General features: G+C 34.5%; 1 protein-coding gene and 1 pseudogene across 1 annotated transcript; both read right to left on the reverse strand.

The window, feature by feature from the left end:
- Positions 1 to 7995: 7995 nt before the first annotated feature.
- Positions 7996 to 8625, reverse strand: LOC115985017. Its single transcript, XM_031107993.1, has one exon. The coding sequence runs from the start codon at positions 8623 to 8625 to the stop codon at positions 7996 to 7998; it is 630 nt and encodes a 209-aa protein (XP_030963853.1).
- Positions 8626 to 17089: 8464 nt separating this feature from the next.
- Positions 17090 to 18268, reverse strand: LOC115988016 (annotated as a pseudogene).
- Between the last annotated feature and the right edge of the window lie 983 nt (positions 18269 to 19251).

Genomic DNA, 19251 nt, shown 5'->3' on the forward strand with positions numbered 1-19251 from the left:
TCAACATACGATGAAAGCAATGTTGATTATTACTAATTTTTTTTTTGTTTGAGTGATTGATGATATTACAAAATTTTATTCATTTATTTTGAAATAAATAGATAAGAAACAAAAGGCCGAACAATAATCTAACTCGCAAGCCTACAAGATAAGAGTTATAATAACATAAACTACCTTTAATTGGAACAGCATATCTGGAAGTGGCATGAGCTATTGAGTTTAACAAATAATCTCCTAACCCAATAGAACTCACACTTAACAAAAAATAAATACTAGTATTAATGAAAATTCTTAGTTTACATTGTATTAGTAATGTAAATTTACATTGTAGACATACAAAATGCGTACAATATTGTACACACTAGCAATGTCAATGTATTGTACATTGTTCACTTTTTTTATGTCTATAATGTAAATTTGCATTGCTAATACTAGGGCTGTCCAACACTCGAACCCGAAGAATCTGACCGACCCGACACTCTCCAACCCGATAACCACCTGACCTAAGCACTGGTTCGATCGGCTGCGGGTCGCCGGTGCAAAGACCCGATGCCATCGGTTTGAGTCTCGATTTGCCTGTCTGAGAAACCGAAGCACCCGACCCGCCCGATGCCTTTCTCTCTTCCAATCGCAGATCTTGTTTTTCGGCGGAAAACTGGTAAGCCTAAACTCAAAACTCCGTCAATATAAAGAGATCTCAGTTGGATCTCAACAAATATTGCAACATCTCGGCCAGATCTGTCAAAATCCGACATTTTTCGGGCAAAATCTAGCCAGATCTGTCGAGATCCGGCAAGATTTTGTCCAAAATCTGACCAGATTTCGACCCCTGTAGCGAACCTAAAACCGACCGAGATGCACCCGAAACCAACAAGACCCGATCCGGCCGATTCGAAGCTCCATACGGGTCGGTTACAGGTACAATTTCTCCCACCCGAGTCTATTGGGTCGAGTCTGAGTTGGGCACAAACCCGACCCGGACTGAACCGTGGACACCCCTAGCTAGTACAATGTAAACTAAGAATTTTCAATAGTAGTATTTCTTTCGTTAAGTGTGAGTTCTACCAGGTTAAGAGACTATTAAACTCAAAAACTCATACTGTTGCAAATGTGTCTAACATCATACACATTTTGTGTGTCTACAATGTAAGTTTACATTGCTAGTATAACGTAAACCTATAAAATTCCAACTACTAAATTCCAAAATATTACTAATGATTGTAGCAATGAACCAATCAACTTGAGGATTACAAATAAACAACCACCATCTAAAGAGGATTACAAATAAACTTGTCGTATAGTACACAACAACTTCATAATCACTTGGTTTTATAAACATGCAAATAAGATTACGCAAGATAACTTTAAAACTCTTCACAAGCAAAGCAAATAGAAATACACATGAAAGATGAATGACACATTAACTCTCATAATCAATCGACTTATCATTTGACCCATCATTGAGCTCTTCACCATCTTCATTCTCATCATCAGTAGACTCATCATTGGACTCATACACATCATTAATGAACTCTTCATCATCTATGTTGTCATCTTCAACCAATTCACGCTCAATAAATAAACAGTGTTTCATAAATGGTCCTTTCTACATCTCTACAAGTTCATGCAAGGTTATCATTTACAACATCTACATTATCAATAGTTATATTATAAGGAACATTCTCACAAAAGTTATCTATAACATCATCAGATGAAGCACCAGTTCCAACATCAAAAACATCCTTCGCTTTTGTTTTAACAACAACCATCCAATCTTTATGTCTTGGATCTTCCACATAAAAGACTTCTGAAGCTTGAAAAGTTAAGACATACGGCTCATCAATCAATCGATCGCCCTTATGTATCAATCTTGTAAAATTGACAAGAGGAAAACCAAACTGTGTGTCTTATATCCCCTTCCACTCTCCATATCAACCCATTCACATTTGAATAATACATATCGTAACTTCGCAGAATAGTTCAACTCAATAATGTCAATTAAAACACCATAGTAAGCAACGCCACCTTTAGTGGCGACACTAACTCCACTGTTCTGAGTTTTCCTATTTGCCTCAGAATCTTCGGTGTGAAACTTCAATCCATTTAGAATATAACACTTGAACCATTTAACTTCATTATTTGGATATCGAATAAGCCATATAATTTTTTCAGGAAATTTCTCCCTCTCATCAACATCCATTGACAACACCTAATATAAACGATAAGTTCTATTAAAAGTATAATCTCAAGAAAGTTACAACAAAAAATACTTTTATATGTCATACACTTACATGGTACTTAAACCAATGACAAAATCTCTCCATGTGTTGCTTTTCAATAACATCATTAGCTACATTTGGGTGAAGTTCCTTTAAATAATCTCTGAACACACTGTGTAGGAAAATGTGTGTTAGTATCATAAACTTGAGTTATGTTATGACATTAAGCGATACCGAATGATGTCTTAATTACTTACGTGCAAAATGGGGTAATTTCATCACAACTGAATAGTACATAACGATGTGCTTGGGTCCATGATTTTGAATCTAGGGTGATGCTCAACACCGCACCTGTAGATTCTTCAACATTTCGTATGGGCCGAGTTAAGGCAATTTCGACATTTTTGAAATATCGTGAACAGAATGGTAAGCACTCTTCTGCCAAGTACCCTTTTGTAATACAACCTTCTAAACAAGCATTTTTTTTCAAACATAGGACTTCAATCATGACAAGTACCTATGTGAATAAAGAAGATCAACAATGGAACATTGAATTTGAATGAAAACAAATGGATTGACTTACTATATATGTCTTACCGCTCTATGGGATACATCCAACGATAATAAACTAGGCCAACAATCTTAGCTTCATCAGTCAAATGAATGAGTAAATGTACCTTAACTGTAAAGAAAGAGGGAGATAATATCCTTTCCAATTTGCACAACGTCACTGTAATTCTCTTCTGAAAATTTTCAAAATCTTCCAAACTTAAATACTTTGGAACATATTTCCCTAAAGAAATAAGATAATTCAATCAAATGCTTGCTCACTTCATCCGACAAAGATCCACGTATAGCTATTGGAAAAAGTTGTTGCATCAAGTTATGACTATCATGGCTCTTCATCCTAGAAGTTTTGCATTCTTTAAGTTTAGCACAACAAGATACATTTGAAGCATAGCCATCTGGCACACTTACACCCTTCAAAACTTGCAAAAAACTATATTTTTTACTAATAGTCATTTCAAAACAGGCAGGTAGCTTATATGTCTTATCACTACCAAGCTCCTCAAGATAAAGTTCACTTTTTATATCCATATCTTCTAAGTCAATGCATGCCTTCAAATTATCCTTCGTCTTTCAATCCATGTTCAACACTGTGCCAATTACATTATTAACCACATTTTTTTCTATATGCATCACGTTAAAATTGTGATACAACATGTGGTTCTTCCAATAAGGTAAGCTAAAAAATATACTTCTCTTCTTCTATATACACAAGGCTTCTTCCCCTCTTTCTCTTATTCATCAAATTAATTTTTTTCTTCCTAAATTCAAGAATTATGCAACTCCATTTCTATATTCCACAAATGTCCTATCTCTAATGTCCATCCAACACTTGTCTATAGCTATCGAACAAATTTACACAATAAATACCTATAGCACAATATCATGAAAGCATAAACCAACCATTAGTCCATATTTCAATTACTCTAACAAAACAAACCTATGCTTCTAAGAAACAAGGCAAAATTTTCAAATTTGAGAAAATGACTTGCAAGTCACATCAAGGTTCTAAATGTAGGCATAAGGAATCAAAATTCATAAATAATTTATTAATACATTTAGTAACTAATCAATATCTCTTGATAATTGCCATTTAGTTTGCATGTTCGACATGTGAAAAAAATGAAATAATCAAACTACAATATATTACAAAACAATTATCAATGTAAGTCACTCGCTTGTTACAACTAAACAATCCACCACAAAACAATTATCAATATAACAATATAGAATGCTTACAAGTATTGAAGTCTAAAACGTAATTAACGACCATAACTCAACAACATCCAAAATTTCAAAAAATAATAAACACTCCCAATATGAATGTAAACCGCCTTATAAAACCATATAAGTCACCCGCTTGCTCTAGCACAACAATCCTCCCAATACAATTGTCGTAATCACAATATAGAATGCTTACAAGTATTAAAGTTCAAAAAGTAATCAACAAATATAACTCAAAAAATATCCATCCAAATTTTCAAAATATAGTAAACACTTCCAATATGAATGTAAATCGCCTTATAGCACCATGCAAACTACCTGCTTGCTCCAACTCAACAATTCACCACAACGCAATTATCATAATCACAAATATAAAATGCTTACAAATATTGAAGTTCAAAAAGTAATCAACAAATATAACCCAACCATATACATCCAAATTTCCAAATTTAATAAACACTTTTAATATCAATTGTAACAACCTTATAATACCATGCAAGTTACCTGCTTGTTCCAACATAACAATCCACACAATACAATTATCAATATAATAATATAAAATGCTTACAAGTATTGAAGTCCAAAAAGTAATCAACAAGCATAACTTAATATCATCCAAATTTTTTAAAAATAATAAGCACTTCCAATATGAATATAAACTATCTTATAGTACTATGCAAGCCACTCGCTTGCTCCTACTCAACAATCCACCCCAACGCTATCATAATCACAAATATAGAATGCTTACAAGTATTGAAGTTCAAAAAGTAATCAACAAATATAATTCAACCATATCTATCCAAATTTCCAAATGTAATAAACACTCCCAACATCAATTGCAATGACCTTATAACACCATGCAAGCCACCTATTTGTTTCAACACAACAATTCACCCAATACAATTATCAATATAATAATATAGAATGCTTATAAGTATTGAAGTCCAAAAAGTAATTAACAAATACAACTCAACAACATCCAAATTTTCAAAAAGAAGTAAACACTTCCAATATGAATGTAAACTACTTTATAGCACCATGCAAGCCACCCACTTACTCCAACTCAACAATCCACCCTAACACAATCATTAACATTTCAAGTACAATGTTTTAAGCAAAAATTACTTACTCTGCTAAAGCCAAGCAAACACCTTTCTAAAAAGAGGTCAAAACTTATTACAATAAATGAGTACTTAACCTACAAAATAAAAGAGGACAATTAAATGATGTGGAAGGTAAATAAAGGTGCCATTGTAGAAAATTTTTATGAGTTAGGACTTGGAACAATTAGGCAAAAAAATTAAGGACCACTTTACAGAAAATATTTGAAGTTTAATTGTATCCAAACTTTGTCATTTGGTACACATAAGGAAACTTACTCATTATGCCTAAATGTCTCAACTGAAAAAAGTGCTCCAAATCATCCAAATTTTGCATATGAGAATGCTATTGTAGAAAATTTTAATGAGTCATGTGCATGAAAATTTAGTAACAATATAAATATATGTATGTATATTTATATATATATATATATATATAAAGAGCATTTAGTTGAGATTATTTACTCACGACAAGAGTGATACCCCAACACTTAGGCCAATAACACCAAATGAAACCTGCAAAAAAAAAAAGCCACAACTTTCTTAATCTTCCAAGATTATAAGGAAATTAATATTATTTCATATAAAGTAATAATTGTAATTTCTAATATAATAACATGCACACACACAAACATAGCTTAATACATAGAATATAAAATCTTATCAAAATATATAAATAAACATGAACACCACATGGCACCACATTGTTGGCTGAACTATTCTTTAATCTAATCAACAATGAATTATGCTAGGAACACAACTTTGTGTCACAACTCGTCACATGGCGAGTTGTGATTGGTAAAGGTATGTTAGTGGACCATGTAGGGATACATCCATAGTAACTAACATATTTATGTTTCAATTTCTATTCACCAAAGAGCTTTTGCAGGCCAGCCAACAAGGACAAAGCCAAAATTTGAATCTAAGGGGGGCAAGTTTAATATGAACTCACGTTCATTAACATCAATATCTCATATTTGCAGATACAATTTCGAATTACGCATCATATATATATATATATATATATAATTAGAATTTCAAAATAGTTATACAAAAAAATTTAATAATATAACAACGTAAATGTCTGTTTATTTTTCCATAAATATACACCAACTTGTAGTAATATATTTTTTTAATAATATATGTCAAAATCCAAAGACAAATTTCTTTAGCAACTTTTACCTCACATGACAAAAACTCTTACTATCTGTTGTCCTTGTAAATTGAAGAGAAATTACGTGAAATAATATTATCTAACATTAACAGTAGTAATGATTATAATCCAATGGATCATTGTGTATGAATCCAACGGCTCATTGTGTATGAATCCAACAGTTCCTAATCTAATCATAACACATTGAAGATATAATTTTTAAGTAGAAATCCTCATCTAATGGAAAAATCTCCTTGTACACATTAATGGGCAGTGGGCTTTTTAAAAAAATTAATCTCAAGCTAGCTAAACCACAAAACTAATAACAAAAAAAAATTCAAAATCTACACACTATAGAAAAATTAAGTAGAAAAAAAAAATACAAGATTTACGAACTTGTACATAAACTTACAATGATTCAGCCTTTAATGCTCAGGTCTTTTTGCTCAAAAATCCAAATTTGAATAAGAGCATCTCCATCTAGTTTTAATATCTCATCTTATTTTACCATCTCAAAAAGCTACTTTATCAATTATACCATACTATTTTACAATACACCCAACATCCTAAAACTCTATTATTTTACCATTTTATTAAAATATTATTTTTTAAATTTCTTTATTATTTCTTTCCAACGTCATTTCTTTTTCAAATTCAACTGTTCCAACTTTTTCAAATTCAACTATTCCAACGGTCAATTTTCAACAACCTGCCAGTTTTTTTTTTTTTTTTTCAATTTCTTTCCAACTATTTCAACAACCTGGGTGTATTTTTTTTTTTTTTTCAATTTCTTATCAACTATTTCAACAACCTGCCAATTTTTTTTTCAATTTCTTTCCAACTATTTCAACAACTTGTCAAATTTTTTTTTTAGAAAGAACCTGCCAAATATCAATGTAAAATCCACATACATATTTATAGATGCATCCTGTCAAATATTAATGTATTCAACTTGCCAATTTTAATGATCCACACACACACACACACACATATAGAACCTGCCAATTTTTCTTTCTTTTTTTTTTCTTTTTTTTTGAGAAAGAACCTGTCAAATATCAATTTACTCAAACTTGCTAACTTTAAAAATCCACATACATACATATATATACAACCTACCAAATATCAATGTACTCAACCTGCCAACTTAAAAAATCCACATACATATATATACATACAACCTGTCAAATATCAATGTATTCAACCTGCCAATTTTTAAAATCCACATACATATATATACATGCAACCTACCAAATATCAATGTACTCAACCTACCAACTTTTATAATCCACATACAAATATATATAGATACAATCCACATACATAACTATCAATGTTGTCTTTAGAAGATTCGTACATATATCAAATTACAATAAAACCCCACATGCATAACTTACACACTTAAGTTCTTACAACTCCCCTTGTAATTTCCATAAATGCTCAATGAGGTCGAATTGGAGTTGATCATGAATTTCACGGTCTCAAATACATTGATGAGTTTCAATGAACTCCGTAAATTCATTTGTGTGCTCTCGAGACAGTTGTATAGTAGGATTGTCATCAATTTGCTCATAATCTACTTCCTCTGCTTCATTTACATTTCGCTCATTCTCAACAATCATGTTATGAAAAATTACATATGCTTTCATGATGTCTTGGAGCGTTTCACTATAGAAAAATCTTACAGGTCCACGCACAATTGCGAATCTTGTTTGAAGCACTCTAAATGCACACTCTACATCTTTTCTATTTGCCTCTTGGGCTTTTTGCAAATAATTTTTTTTTTATGTCCTCGTGGAGATGGAATTGTTTTAACAAATGTTGACCACTTTGGATATATGCCATCAGCAAGGTTGTATCCCATTGTATTCTCATGCCCATTGATTGAGTAATTAACTGCAGGAGCACGTCTTTGTTCGAGCTCAAAAAATATAGGAGACTGTTCTAATATATTAATGTCATTCTTTAACCCACGTAACCCAAAAAATGCATGCCATATCCAAAGATCAAATGATGCCACTGCTTCCAAAACAATGGTTGGCTCACGAATGTGACCAGAGTACTGACCTTTCCATGTAGTCGGACAATTTTTCCATTTCCAATGCATGCAATCAATGCTCCCTAAAATCCTTGGAAATCCACGTCTTTCCCCATTGACTAAAAGTCTAGCAATGTCTTCGTTGTTTGGGGACCTCAAGTATTCCTTGGAGAAAATATCAACCACCGCTTTAACAAATTTTTTCAGACTTTCTATTGCAGTGGATTCTTCAATCCGCACATACTCATCCATAAAATCAGCTGCCACTCCATGCGCAAGCATCCTATGTGCAGCTGTTATCTTTTGAAGAGAAGATAAACCGAGCATCTGGGCATAATCTCTTTTATGAATAAAGTAAGGTTCATAAATTTCTACCTTGGATTGAATACGGAGAAAAAGAGACCGACTCATCCGAAATCTCCTTCGAAATAAATGAGGAGGATATACTAGTGTGTTGGTAAAATAGTCGAGATAAAGTCTTTTATGGCCTGCCAAACGATCACTTCTGATATACTGATGACGCTTACGTTGTGATGTTGAACCCTTAAGAACTCACCTCATTATCTCATCCTAGTTTGAGCCGTCAAAAAGCAATTTGCGAAGCCTAGAGCAACCCATAGTGACAACCTTAAAGATAACAGTGTTAGGAAATTATCACTATTATTGTAAAGCAAGTAGAGATTACATTATGAAAAGGGAACAAGTAGATATATTATTCGATAAACAAAGCTTAAAATCTGTCAAAGCAAAAGTCCCCCCAGTAAAGATTGATAAGAAATAAAGCATATAGAAGATGCCATGACTAGCACTTTACACCCCAGGACTTTCAACATCATACTAGACAATGACGCTTTAAACTATTACTCATTATTAAATTAATATCTACAAAAACAATAATGGTCCCAACCAGAGGATTTAATTCTCTCAACTCTATTCTTTGTAATGCATATCTCCATCTCTGCTTGTTCGTGTGTTTGTGTTGTGGGCTTAGTGACTCTTCTAGCTTAGAGAGTAATTGATCTTAGGATTCTAAGGGAAGCTATGTATGCGTAGATTTAGTGTAGAGTCTGATGGTCTAGAGGTGATATTATGCTTTCAAGCAACCCAATATTGACAAATAATGTATAAAGTTTTTGGTACTCTTCTTTTTTTTTTTTTTTTTGCTTGGTGAGATTGAATCTAAGACCTTGCCTAACCCATCCAACCTACTGCCAACTGCCAAGCCAGTGCCCTAGGGACTGGAAGTTCAATTTTCATGAGTCTATATGTACAAAGTTTTATTGTTGATTTGAAATGTAACATATTTGTAGCACATCAGTCTAAAGTTTCCAGAATTTTGATTCTATTAGCAATGCTAAAATCTATTTGTTTGAAAAGATGATATTTGGCTGAGTTTCATTCTTCATTTATTAAATAAATGTAGCACACTAACACCATACTAACACCTTAATGGCTTCAGCTTGGATAACATTGCTGGCCCTAGATTTCTTTAATCTTTTACTACTTTAAAGTTTGAACACCACAATTTCAACATACAATATAGACTTAAGATTTTCAAAAATTTATTAGAATTCTTATACATTTCTTGACCTACTTCACGTGGGAAGTCCATTGAACTGCAAGTGAAGTTGCTCGCTATGACATGATACATTCAAAAGATAGACTAGAATCAAACATTTGTATGCAATAAACTATGATCCCATGTTTCCCATCTCGTTAAGAAAGAGGTCAAGGGCTAAAAGGCATTTATTAAATGGCTAATATCTCTAGCTTTAATTCAAGTATTAAGCTTTTGTTCACATTATAGTAAAGCCTAAATATTCATTCATGTACTAAAGTATTAATCAAGAAATTGAAACACTAGCTTGTCATTCAATTTTACCATTAAATAAGCCAGAAATAGGGAAAGGGCATAAAGTTCAATTTTAATGGTAGGGACATAAATAGGGAAAGGGCATAAAAAAGTTGTCACTTTCCATTAATTGTGACCATCTAGTTTAGTTAATCAATCTTATTATAAGCAAAAATACATCATCAAACATAGAAAGGACATAAGTTTTTCATATAAGCAAAAATGATGTGATTACATAAGTGGCACAACCTATTGTCAATTGATCAAGTTGGAACAATACATCATCTACATGTTCCAAACCTACGCTTAAAATAAGCCACTACCAAAACAATGTTGAAACAAAATATCACCTACATATGCCAAACCCCAACCCATATATAATTTACTACCAAAATATTGTTATGACAAGACATCATCTCCTTGGGTCAAACCCAACTATTTACTCTAAGTGTTGCCTTGCAAGGATTTGATCCTTGAGATTTTCAAAATAAAGTCTTTCTTTGTCATTCATGCCACTTATATCCATGGTCATTATTCTTCCCTCCTCCCTAATAGTTTCAAGACGAAGCCTTTCCTTTTCAATATCAGCTCTTTGTGCATCCATTCGAACCCTATTCGCTTTGATGCGAAAAGCCTCTCTATCTTGTTCATGTGATTCCTGAAGATAAGATATTGTAATTTTTTCGCCAAATAATCATCAAAACCCTTATCACCATCTGTTCTCTTTCTCATTGCCTTTTTCGGCTTTTTTGCCAATTGGTCTCTCTACCTCTATTGTGTCATCATCATTACTACCAACTTGATCAATTGAACTAGGAGTTTGAGGGAGCCCTTTTAATCTTTCCTTAGGCATACTCCACTTTGGTTGGTTCTTCAACACAACCCAACAATGTTCAAATGCAAAAACTGTTTTTTTGTTGGTTGTTGGAGCTGGTAAAGCTTTATATAGATTCTTTGCATATTTTAACTAGAATTTTTTTAAAAAAAATAAATAAATAATTAGTGTCTTGAAACTATTCAGAAATTAATATTGTAACACTATTACAATATAATTTATACCTTGTCCTCGTCAGTCCCACCACTTTTATTTCAGGTTTCAATTTTAGTCATGAACCCAGCAAACCTACTTGTCTCCCTATTAATATTTCCCTATCGACTCTGGAAGGAAGAAGCAGAACGTGTGGTTCCGTAAGTATTATTCTCACAAAAGTATTGCCAAATTTTCTCCCAAAATTTTTCAACCCTTTGGTCAGTACTTTGCACGGCATCCATGCTAATGTTAAGCCATGCAGAGACGAGGAGGTTGTCCTCATCTACACTGAAGTTGCTACCACATTTTGTTGGATTAAAGGTGACAATTTCAACTTCCGGACAAGACTCTTGGATGGACATTGAAGCATTTTGAGACCCACTTAAAAATGGTGCCAGAAAATCATCATCATCCATTTGTGAGATATTAACATATCGTGTTATCTCTTCTTGTGTACCCATCCCTTTTAAATAAGGAACTTAAAACAGTTAGTGTATGAAGTCAATTAGAGCCAATTCACAAAGTCCAAGAGTTCAAGTATTTGTGGTAAGTGATTACTACAATTAGAAATACAAACTTAACCAAATCTACAAGAGTTCAAAGCCTTCACATATTATGATTGGTGGCAGCTTCTCACATATAGCAACATCCTACAATGTATGTTGACAACTCCTAGTCAAAACAATATATATTGATAGCTCCTACTCAATCAATTTTGACTATATATACAACAATAATTTTTTGTTACAAAAATACAAGCCCTTTACACAGCCAAATATTAATAGAATACAGCAGCAAATATAACTCAAAATATACTCTCTGCAAACACAGCCCATACATGGCCAACATGTACAAATAGAAATCAAATAAAACCATAGAGTTGAACATAACAAAAACCGTTGATAGAACCTTTGCATACAACATATTAATTTGTTGAAGAAAAAATCAATAAACAAGAACACCGATTATCTAATAAAATTGGGATTTTGGTAACTGAAGTTGAACCTGAGCAAACTTTCTGAAGATGCTAATCCGACAGCGAGCGAAAACCCCTTATGATGAAGCTGAATCCCACCTTTGCAAACATCAACAGCAATTCTTAGATCAAAACCCAAACACAAACATAAGTTGAATCCCCCTTTTTCTTGCAAAAAGAGAAAAGAAACACAAACACAAAAACTCGAACATGGATCAAAACCCACCTAGTAAATTGCTTTGATTTTAATTTTGATTTGATTTGATTTGAGAGACGAGCGGAGCTTCGTTTGAGATTTTGCAAACAAAATTTTAATCCAAACCCACAAACCCTTGAGAATCTCGGTTTGAAGAAAGAGTAATGGAGTGAAAAGTTAAATGGGTATCTATAGTGTTGGGTTTATGAGATGAGTGAATCGGTAAAACGGATTTGGAGATGGGTGAGGGTGAATCGGCATTCAACAGAGGCTTGGTGACAGCGGCTTGGTGATTCGAAGAGAAAAGCGAGGCTTGGTGATGGGTGAGGGTAATGGAGTGAAAAGTTAAATGGGCATCTAGAGTGTTGGATTTATGAGATGAGTGAATCGGTAAACAGATTTGGATATGGGTGAGGGTGAATCGGCATTCGACAAAGGCTTGGTGATTCGAAGAGAAAAGCGAGGCTTGGTGATAGTGGCTTGGTGATCGGAGAGAAAAGCGAGGCTTGGTGACAGTGGCTTGGTGATCGGAGAGAAAGAGAGAAGCTTGACAATGGCGAGAGAGAGAGAGAGAGAGAGAGAGAGAGAGAGAGAGAGAGAGAGAGCAACCCGGTACTATAGCAAGAGAGAGAGGGGCTTGCAACGGATTAAAATACACTAAATTGTTTTGGCATAGCGCTACAGTACCATCTCACATATGAGATGGTACTGTAGCGCTATGCCAAAAAAATTTGGCCTCGATGGTTTTAGCCATCCAATCGCTGAGCGTATTTTGGGCCTGTATGCCAAATGTACTTTACATTTGGCATTTGACAGGCCCATTGTTAATGCTTTTAGAGTTTTTTGTACCAAAATTCAAGCAAACAACAAAAATTAGCACAAAAGTTCCATGACCCATTAAAGAAAAAACCAAATCAAAGCAAACCCGTAAGCCAAAACACAAAGACTCCATAACCCATTAAAGAAAAAACAAATCAAAGCAAACCCATAAGCTAAAACACAATGACTTACACTTTAAAGAAACTTGAACACCAAAAAAGAAGGAAAAAAGTATGGTGGTGGCAATGGGTGGTAGTGGAGGTCGATGATGGCCGCGGTGGCTATGTTGGTGGCAATGGGTGGTGGCTAGAGAGGGAAGAGATTGTAGATCGGTGGGTCGGCGGCAGCAAGGGCGGCGGCGATGGTTGGCAGTGGCTAAGTGTGAAGAAGTGATTTGGGGGGGGGGGGGGGGGAGAGAGAGAGAGAGAGAATATAGAAGTGGGATGAAGGGAAATTGTTTGTTTGGAAAAAAAAATGACAAGAAAGAAAAGAATGAAAAAACGTGTAAGGAAAAAAAAGGGGGAAAAGGAGGGACAAAATCGTGGGAACTGAAACTTAACGAAATTTTGTGTGGGAAAAAGACAAAAATTTCGAGGAAACATATAGCGTTGCTATAAACAAAACATACGCAACTAAAACTGTACTTTTTGTGGCGTTTTAAGAAATGCTGCTATTATTTTGGGTTACAATGACGTTTTTCAAAAAATGTTGCGAAAGGCTCACTCTTTAGCAACTTTTTTTAAAAATGTCACAATATACTACTTATAGTGGCAGATTTAAAAACGTCTCTAAAAAAAAGCCGCCTAAACCCATATTTCTTGTAGTGGTATGGGTTAGGTTGACTTCTAAACTTGATTATAATGTCTCACCATTCACTACCATGTTAAAACGGCAAAAAACCAAATAATACGAGATCAATTGTAATCAATGTAAATTATGATAACCTAGGGGTGATCAAATTACACCAATTCAAATCAGCCCCATTTGATCCAACCATAACGGTGGCAGATGGTATGATTATAAATTTATAATCAAGTGTAGCTGTTTAAAAATTTTCAAGTGGTGTGGGTTCCAGTTAGCTCAATCGATAAAATCTCTGATGGTTGTATAAGAGATCTAGGGTTCAAACTTGACCAACACCAAAAACTAATTGGCGTCTTGGTCTGATGATAAAGAGCTATCATCAAGAATGAACGCCATAGGTTGAAACTCTCTCAAAAAAATAATATTTCAAGTGGTCAGACAAATGGCAAGTTTGATAAGATCTCACCCAACAAAAAAATAATATTTATAGGCCTTTTTTACATATTTAGAGCATTCTCATTAAGCATTCTAAAAAATTTAGCATTTACCCTCTCAAAACCTAATTTTATAACATATAACACACCACTTTATAATCTTCTTTACATCAAAACTTCTAATTTTTTTAACACTTCATTTAAATATTCTATCTTTATTCTTTTTTATTCTTTTTTTATTCTTCCTCTCTCTTTCTCTGTCTCTCTCTCCTCTGTCTCTCTTTCACAACCCAGCACCACCGGCCACCATATCCACCCACCCATATCAAAACCACCACATCCACCCACCATCGCCACAACCACAAACAACAACAGGGAAAAAAAAAGAAAAAAAAAGAAAAAAAAAACCTCCACATCCAAAGCCACAAAATCAAAGAATCATCCAAATCAAAGAATCACAAAACCACCCCGAACAACCCACACCCAGCGCCCAAAACCACCCCGATCAACCCATAAACCCAGCCACGAAATCAAGAACCCACCAAAATCAATCAAAACCATTGAAATTAAAACTCACCGACATCAAAATTGCAAAACCCACTCACCGAACCACCGCAGAAACCCACCACGAACCACCGTATAGACCCACAATCCATGAAAAACCACCGCAGCCCAACCACACCCAGCATCGCATCCCGGCCACACCCAAGACCCACGAACTCGAGATGCAGAGATAAAGGGAAAAAGAGAGGCGGAGAGAAAATGAAAGAAAGAGTAAGAAGGATTGGATGGAGAGCACGAGATCGACGGCGGCATGTGGGTATGGAGATAGCGCAGAGATCGGAGGGTAATCGGATGGTGGAGGAACCGTATTCGAATCGGACAGTGGGGATGGAGATAACGGCGATGATGATGACGAGGAGAGAGCATGTGGGTTTGGAGAATAACGGCGGCGGCATGTTTTGGCGAGCTATGGAGGGCATGCCAGAGAGAGAGACGCCAGAGAGAGAGACACCAGAAGGAGAGAGGGACGGAGAGCACGAGAGAGAGTGACAAAGGAGAAGTGAGAGAGGAGAGAGAAGAGACTTGGAAAGAGACAAACACGGAAGCGAGAGAGAGAAAGAAATTAATAAAAAATTATAGCATAGTGCTACAGTGCGGTCTTATTTTTGAGACCGCACTGTAGCAGTATTGCAAAATTTTTAAGATATACAATCTTTGATGGAGCACGTTTTTGGGTTATAAATGCTAAAAAAGAGCATCTTTTAACATATACACTGCTTGATAAGAATGCTCTTATACACCTTATCATATATATCCAACTTATTCTCTCTCTTTTTTTCTTTTTTCTTTTTTTTTTTAATTTTTTTTCGATCTCTTTCTCACTTTCTGCAATAGAGGACATCATTTTCATGAACAAGGACCTCAATGATAATGGCAACTCATTGAAGACGAGATCGAGCTCTCTTTGAGCGATTATAGACAACAAAGACGATATTCGAGCTCTTGGGTTATTTTTCATGCACCAACTTGTAGTTCATATGGGTTTTTTTTTTTTTCATATGGCTTGGTAGTAGATTTGTGATTTTTGTTGGAGATGTAAATTTATGTAAATGTGGCTTCTTATAAATTTATATTATGTTTTCAGTTGGTTATACATGATGTCCCCTCTTGACTACATAAGGCCCCTAAAGATAGGACACATATGGCTTTGTCCAATCCATCAATTAGCAAAGGTGAGAGAGTTCTCCACCCAAATCAACTGGGTTGAGTGATGATTTGACCTTACCCAAACTTAACCAACCCATGACCACTTGTAACAACAAATTAAATTCTTGCCACTTGGATTTTGGTTTGGGGTAAGTATGATGTTCTAAATTTTAAGTATAATTTTATGATGCACACTTCTTTTATGTGTATGTATCATAGCTCTAATATTGACCTCTTTATGTAATAGCTTTTGCATTATGTGGGAGGTGATTATACATTGGTTGGCCAAGTGGTAAGTGCTTGGACCAACATGCCTTGGAGCATGGATTCAAGTTCCCCCACTAATAACGTGTTGCGACTCTCTATACCCCACTTGCAGGTTGTTCACCTAGCTCATCATCGACTGTGTGGTGGGATCTTAATCCGAGAGCAGTTAGAGTGCTATTATAAGGAAGACACACTAGTCGCCCCCTCTAACCATTTTTTAATTACCAAAAAAATTATAAAAATAATTTTTTTTTTTTAAATCCTGACTGATAGAGCATCAAAATCCAAGTTCATATAGAGGTTGGAAATTGTGCATTGGAAATCTTATACTCATGAGATGCACACATCATCAAACAAGCATATTTCAAGTTCGATATTTGGCAACAAAACTTTTTTCTAGTAATCTATCTAAATCTAAGAGCATCTCCAATAGAGTAGGTAAAGCCAAAATATAGAGAATGAAACCAAAAAAAAAAAAGGAGGAAAAATGAGCTCCAACAACTTCTTTAAAACTCAACAAGTTTTTTGCTAATGAACAACCATTCTCCAAACCTGATGTGCTATTGTTCATTAGCAAAAGAATAAAACATAATAAAATATTAGAAAAGAAAGGAGTGGGGATGGGGGTATGGGGATACATGTGTTAAAAAATGAATAAATAATGAATAAAGAAATAATATTTAAATAAGATAGAGAAAAAATAGAGAATTTGTTAAAAGATGTATTTGAAAAAGTAGATAGGTAAAAGGTAAATGTCATTGTTCACTGTCCAAACAATATAAAAATATTGAGAAGTTGCTAGAGATGCTCTAAAGGAATCCTTTTTCTGCATTAATTTCGAGTGTAAATCATAGATGAATAGAGGTTGGAGTGCTTTAGCTCTTTGGTTACATTGAAATATTCAAGCACCTTTGACCATTGATCCCACCTTTTCAATCGATGAACAGCCACAGTTTCTGGTATAAGCTCATGTGAGCACCTCCCATTTGTTCCCGGGTAATCATACATGGCTGGCTTGTTAGAAAATCGATTCTTGGCCTTATTTCCCATCTTTAACCATTTTCCAACCAGTTTATCCTCGGGACCATTCGTGTTATTTTCAGGGATATTAGAATTTCCAATCCATTCAACAATGTCCCAAGACAACAAAACCCCATCCCTGACATATAATCCACATGGGGGTTCATGCTAGTGCATGGAATTACAAATCCATAGTACAAGTCTAGCCTAGGCAATGGCTCAAGGGACAATGCCAATGGTGCAAGCCTGATAAAAACATCATCATCAGCCTTCATGACATAGTCATAAGACCTTGAAAGGATACGTGGGAGAGAAGAAAAGTATGTGTAGGTCTTACCACTGTTCATGTTCTCTGTACAATGGAGGGTGATAATGTCATTGAAACGTAGGATTTCTAAAGCTATCAATACTCTTTGCTCAGGCTTTGTGAGGTTGCAAAAGACAAACTTCACGTCTATGTGAGCTAGGGGAGATGATTGGATTCCATAGACAAGGCGAAGGAAATGGCGACGATTATAGTTGTCTGGACGGGTTAAGATTCCAATCAAGAGGCTAAATTGTTTGTGCTGCAAGGGGGTTTCACAAATTGTAATGGCATTTTTGGATTTAGCTATCAAGGTGGATTTTACATGGACATTGAATAAGATGAAGGAGTAGAGGAAAAAGAAGAAGAGGAAGAGAGAGGACAATGCAACTAGAAATAGCTGCCTCCTCCGCATTATACCTCGTGTAATTGATCTTATGTTTGTTTTCCTTAGACTTTTTTTGGTAATAGATTAGGCTAAAGAATTACAAGTTGATAATATAATGGTGGTGCAAGTGGGTAGCGAGGTTCATGCTTTTGCTCAATCATGGTTAAAGTTGTCAGCCCCTATTTTGAGAAACCGTCACTCATAAAGTACTAGTCATGCTTTATGTGTATATACTTATGGGTTATGGCTTTATTCATGTTGCCTTTGCAGAGAGTTGCTCAATCTACGTGAAGTATTTTAAGCATGATCAATGAAAGAAAGAGATTCATTTATCTACCATATCATGTATACTTACTTAACTCATCCTTGGTTCATCAAGAATTAATGACAAAAGCGAAATTAATTATCTATAAAGTGCTCTTATAAAGTCTTAACCAACTTGCCACTTTACTTAGTTGTTGTTCATGAGGTGGTATACCATATATTTGGTGTATGTATTCTCCCTCTTACATGGAGGCCGAACTAGATTAGCATGCCTAAAGAGTGATCGACGAAAAAATACATCTTGTTATCTGAAGTTGTATAGCTAACTTTTCACAAATCCTTCCCATAAACTAAGTTATCTCTTTACTCTAACCCAATTTTATTGCCATTAGAAGTACATTTTTGTTAGAGAGAGAGAGAGAGAGAGTTAATTTTACTAAAGCCTTACTCTTACAGTTAAAAGACTTCTAAAAAGAAAAATCCCTTTATCTCTTTGCTCTTACAAATTTTATGGCTATTGGAAGTCCAGTTTTGTACATGATAAACTAATGGGATTATCTATGAAAAAGGCAAAGCTCTATGCTTGTACGCCTTGGTATATCAGATGAGATTCAACATGAAACTATGAAATATATAAAATTTACAGGTCCTTGAATATATAAACAATGTTTTTAGTGATTTTTTAAAATATATATTGGTCCGTAAATTTTTAAGTTTCTTGCTTATAATAAAAATATATATAAAAATGGGTTTAAGGCTATTGACACATTAAGGAAAAAGCAGTAGTCAATTTAATATTCTCCTCATAATGTAGATAAGGTAATACCACTAAACTATAAGATTCTTGATATATTAAAAAGAGTAATGTTTATTACACACTCTCTGTTAT

Source organism: Quercus lobata, chromosome 4 (assembly GCF_001633185.2).
Source record: "Quercus lobata isolate SW786 chromosome 4, ValleyOak3.0 Primary Assembly, whole genome shotgun sequence".
Classification (NCBI taxonomy): domain Eukaryota; kingdom Viridiplantae; phylum Streptophyta; class Magnoliopsida; order Fagales; family Fagaceae; genus Quercus; species Quercus lobata.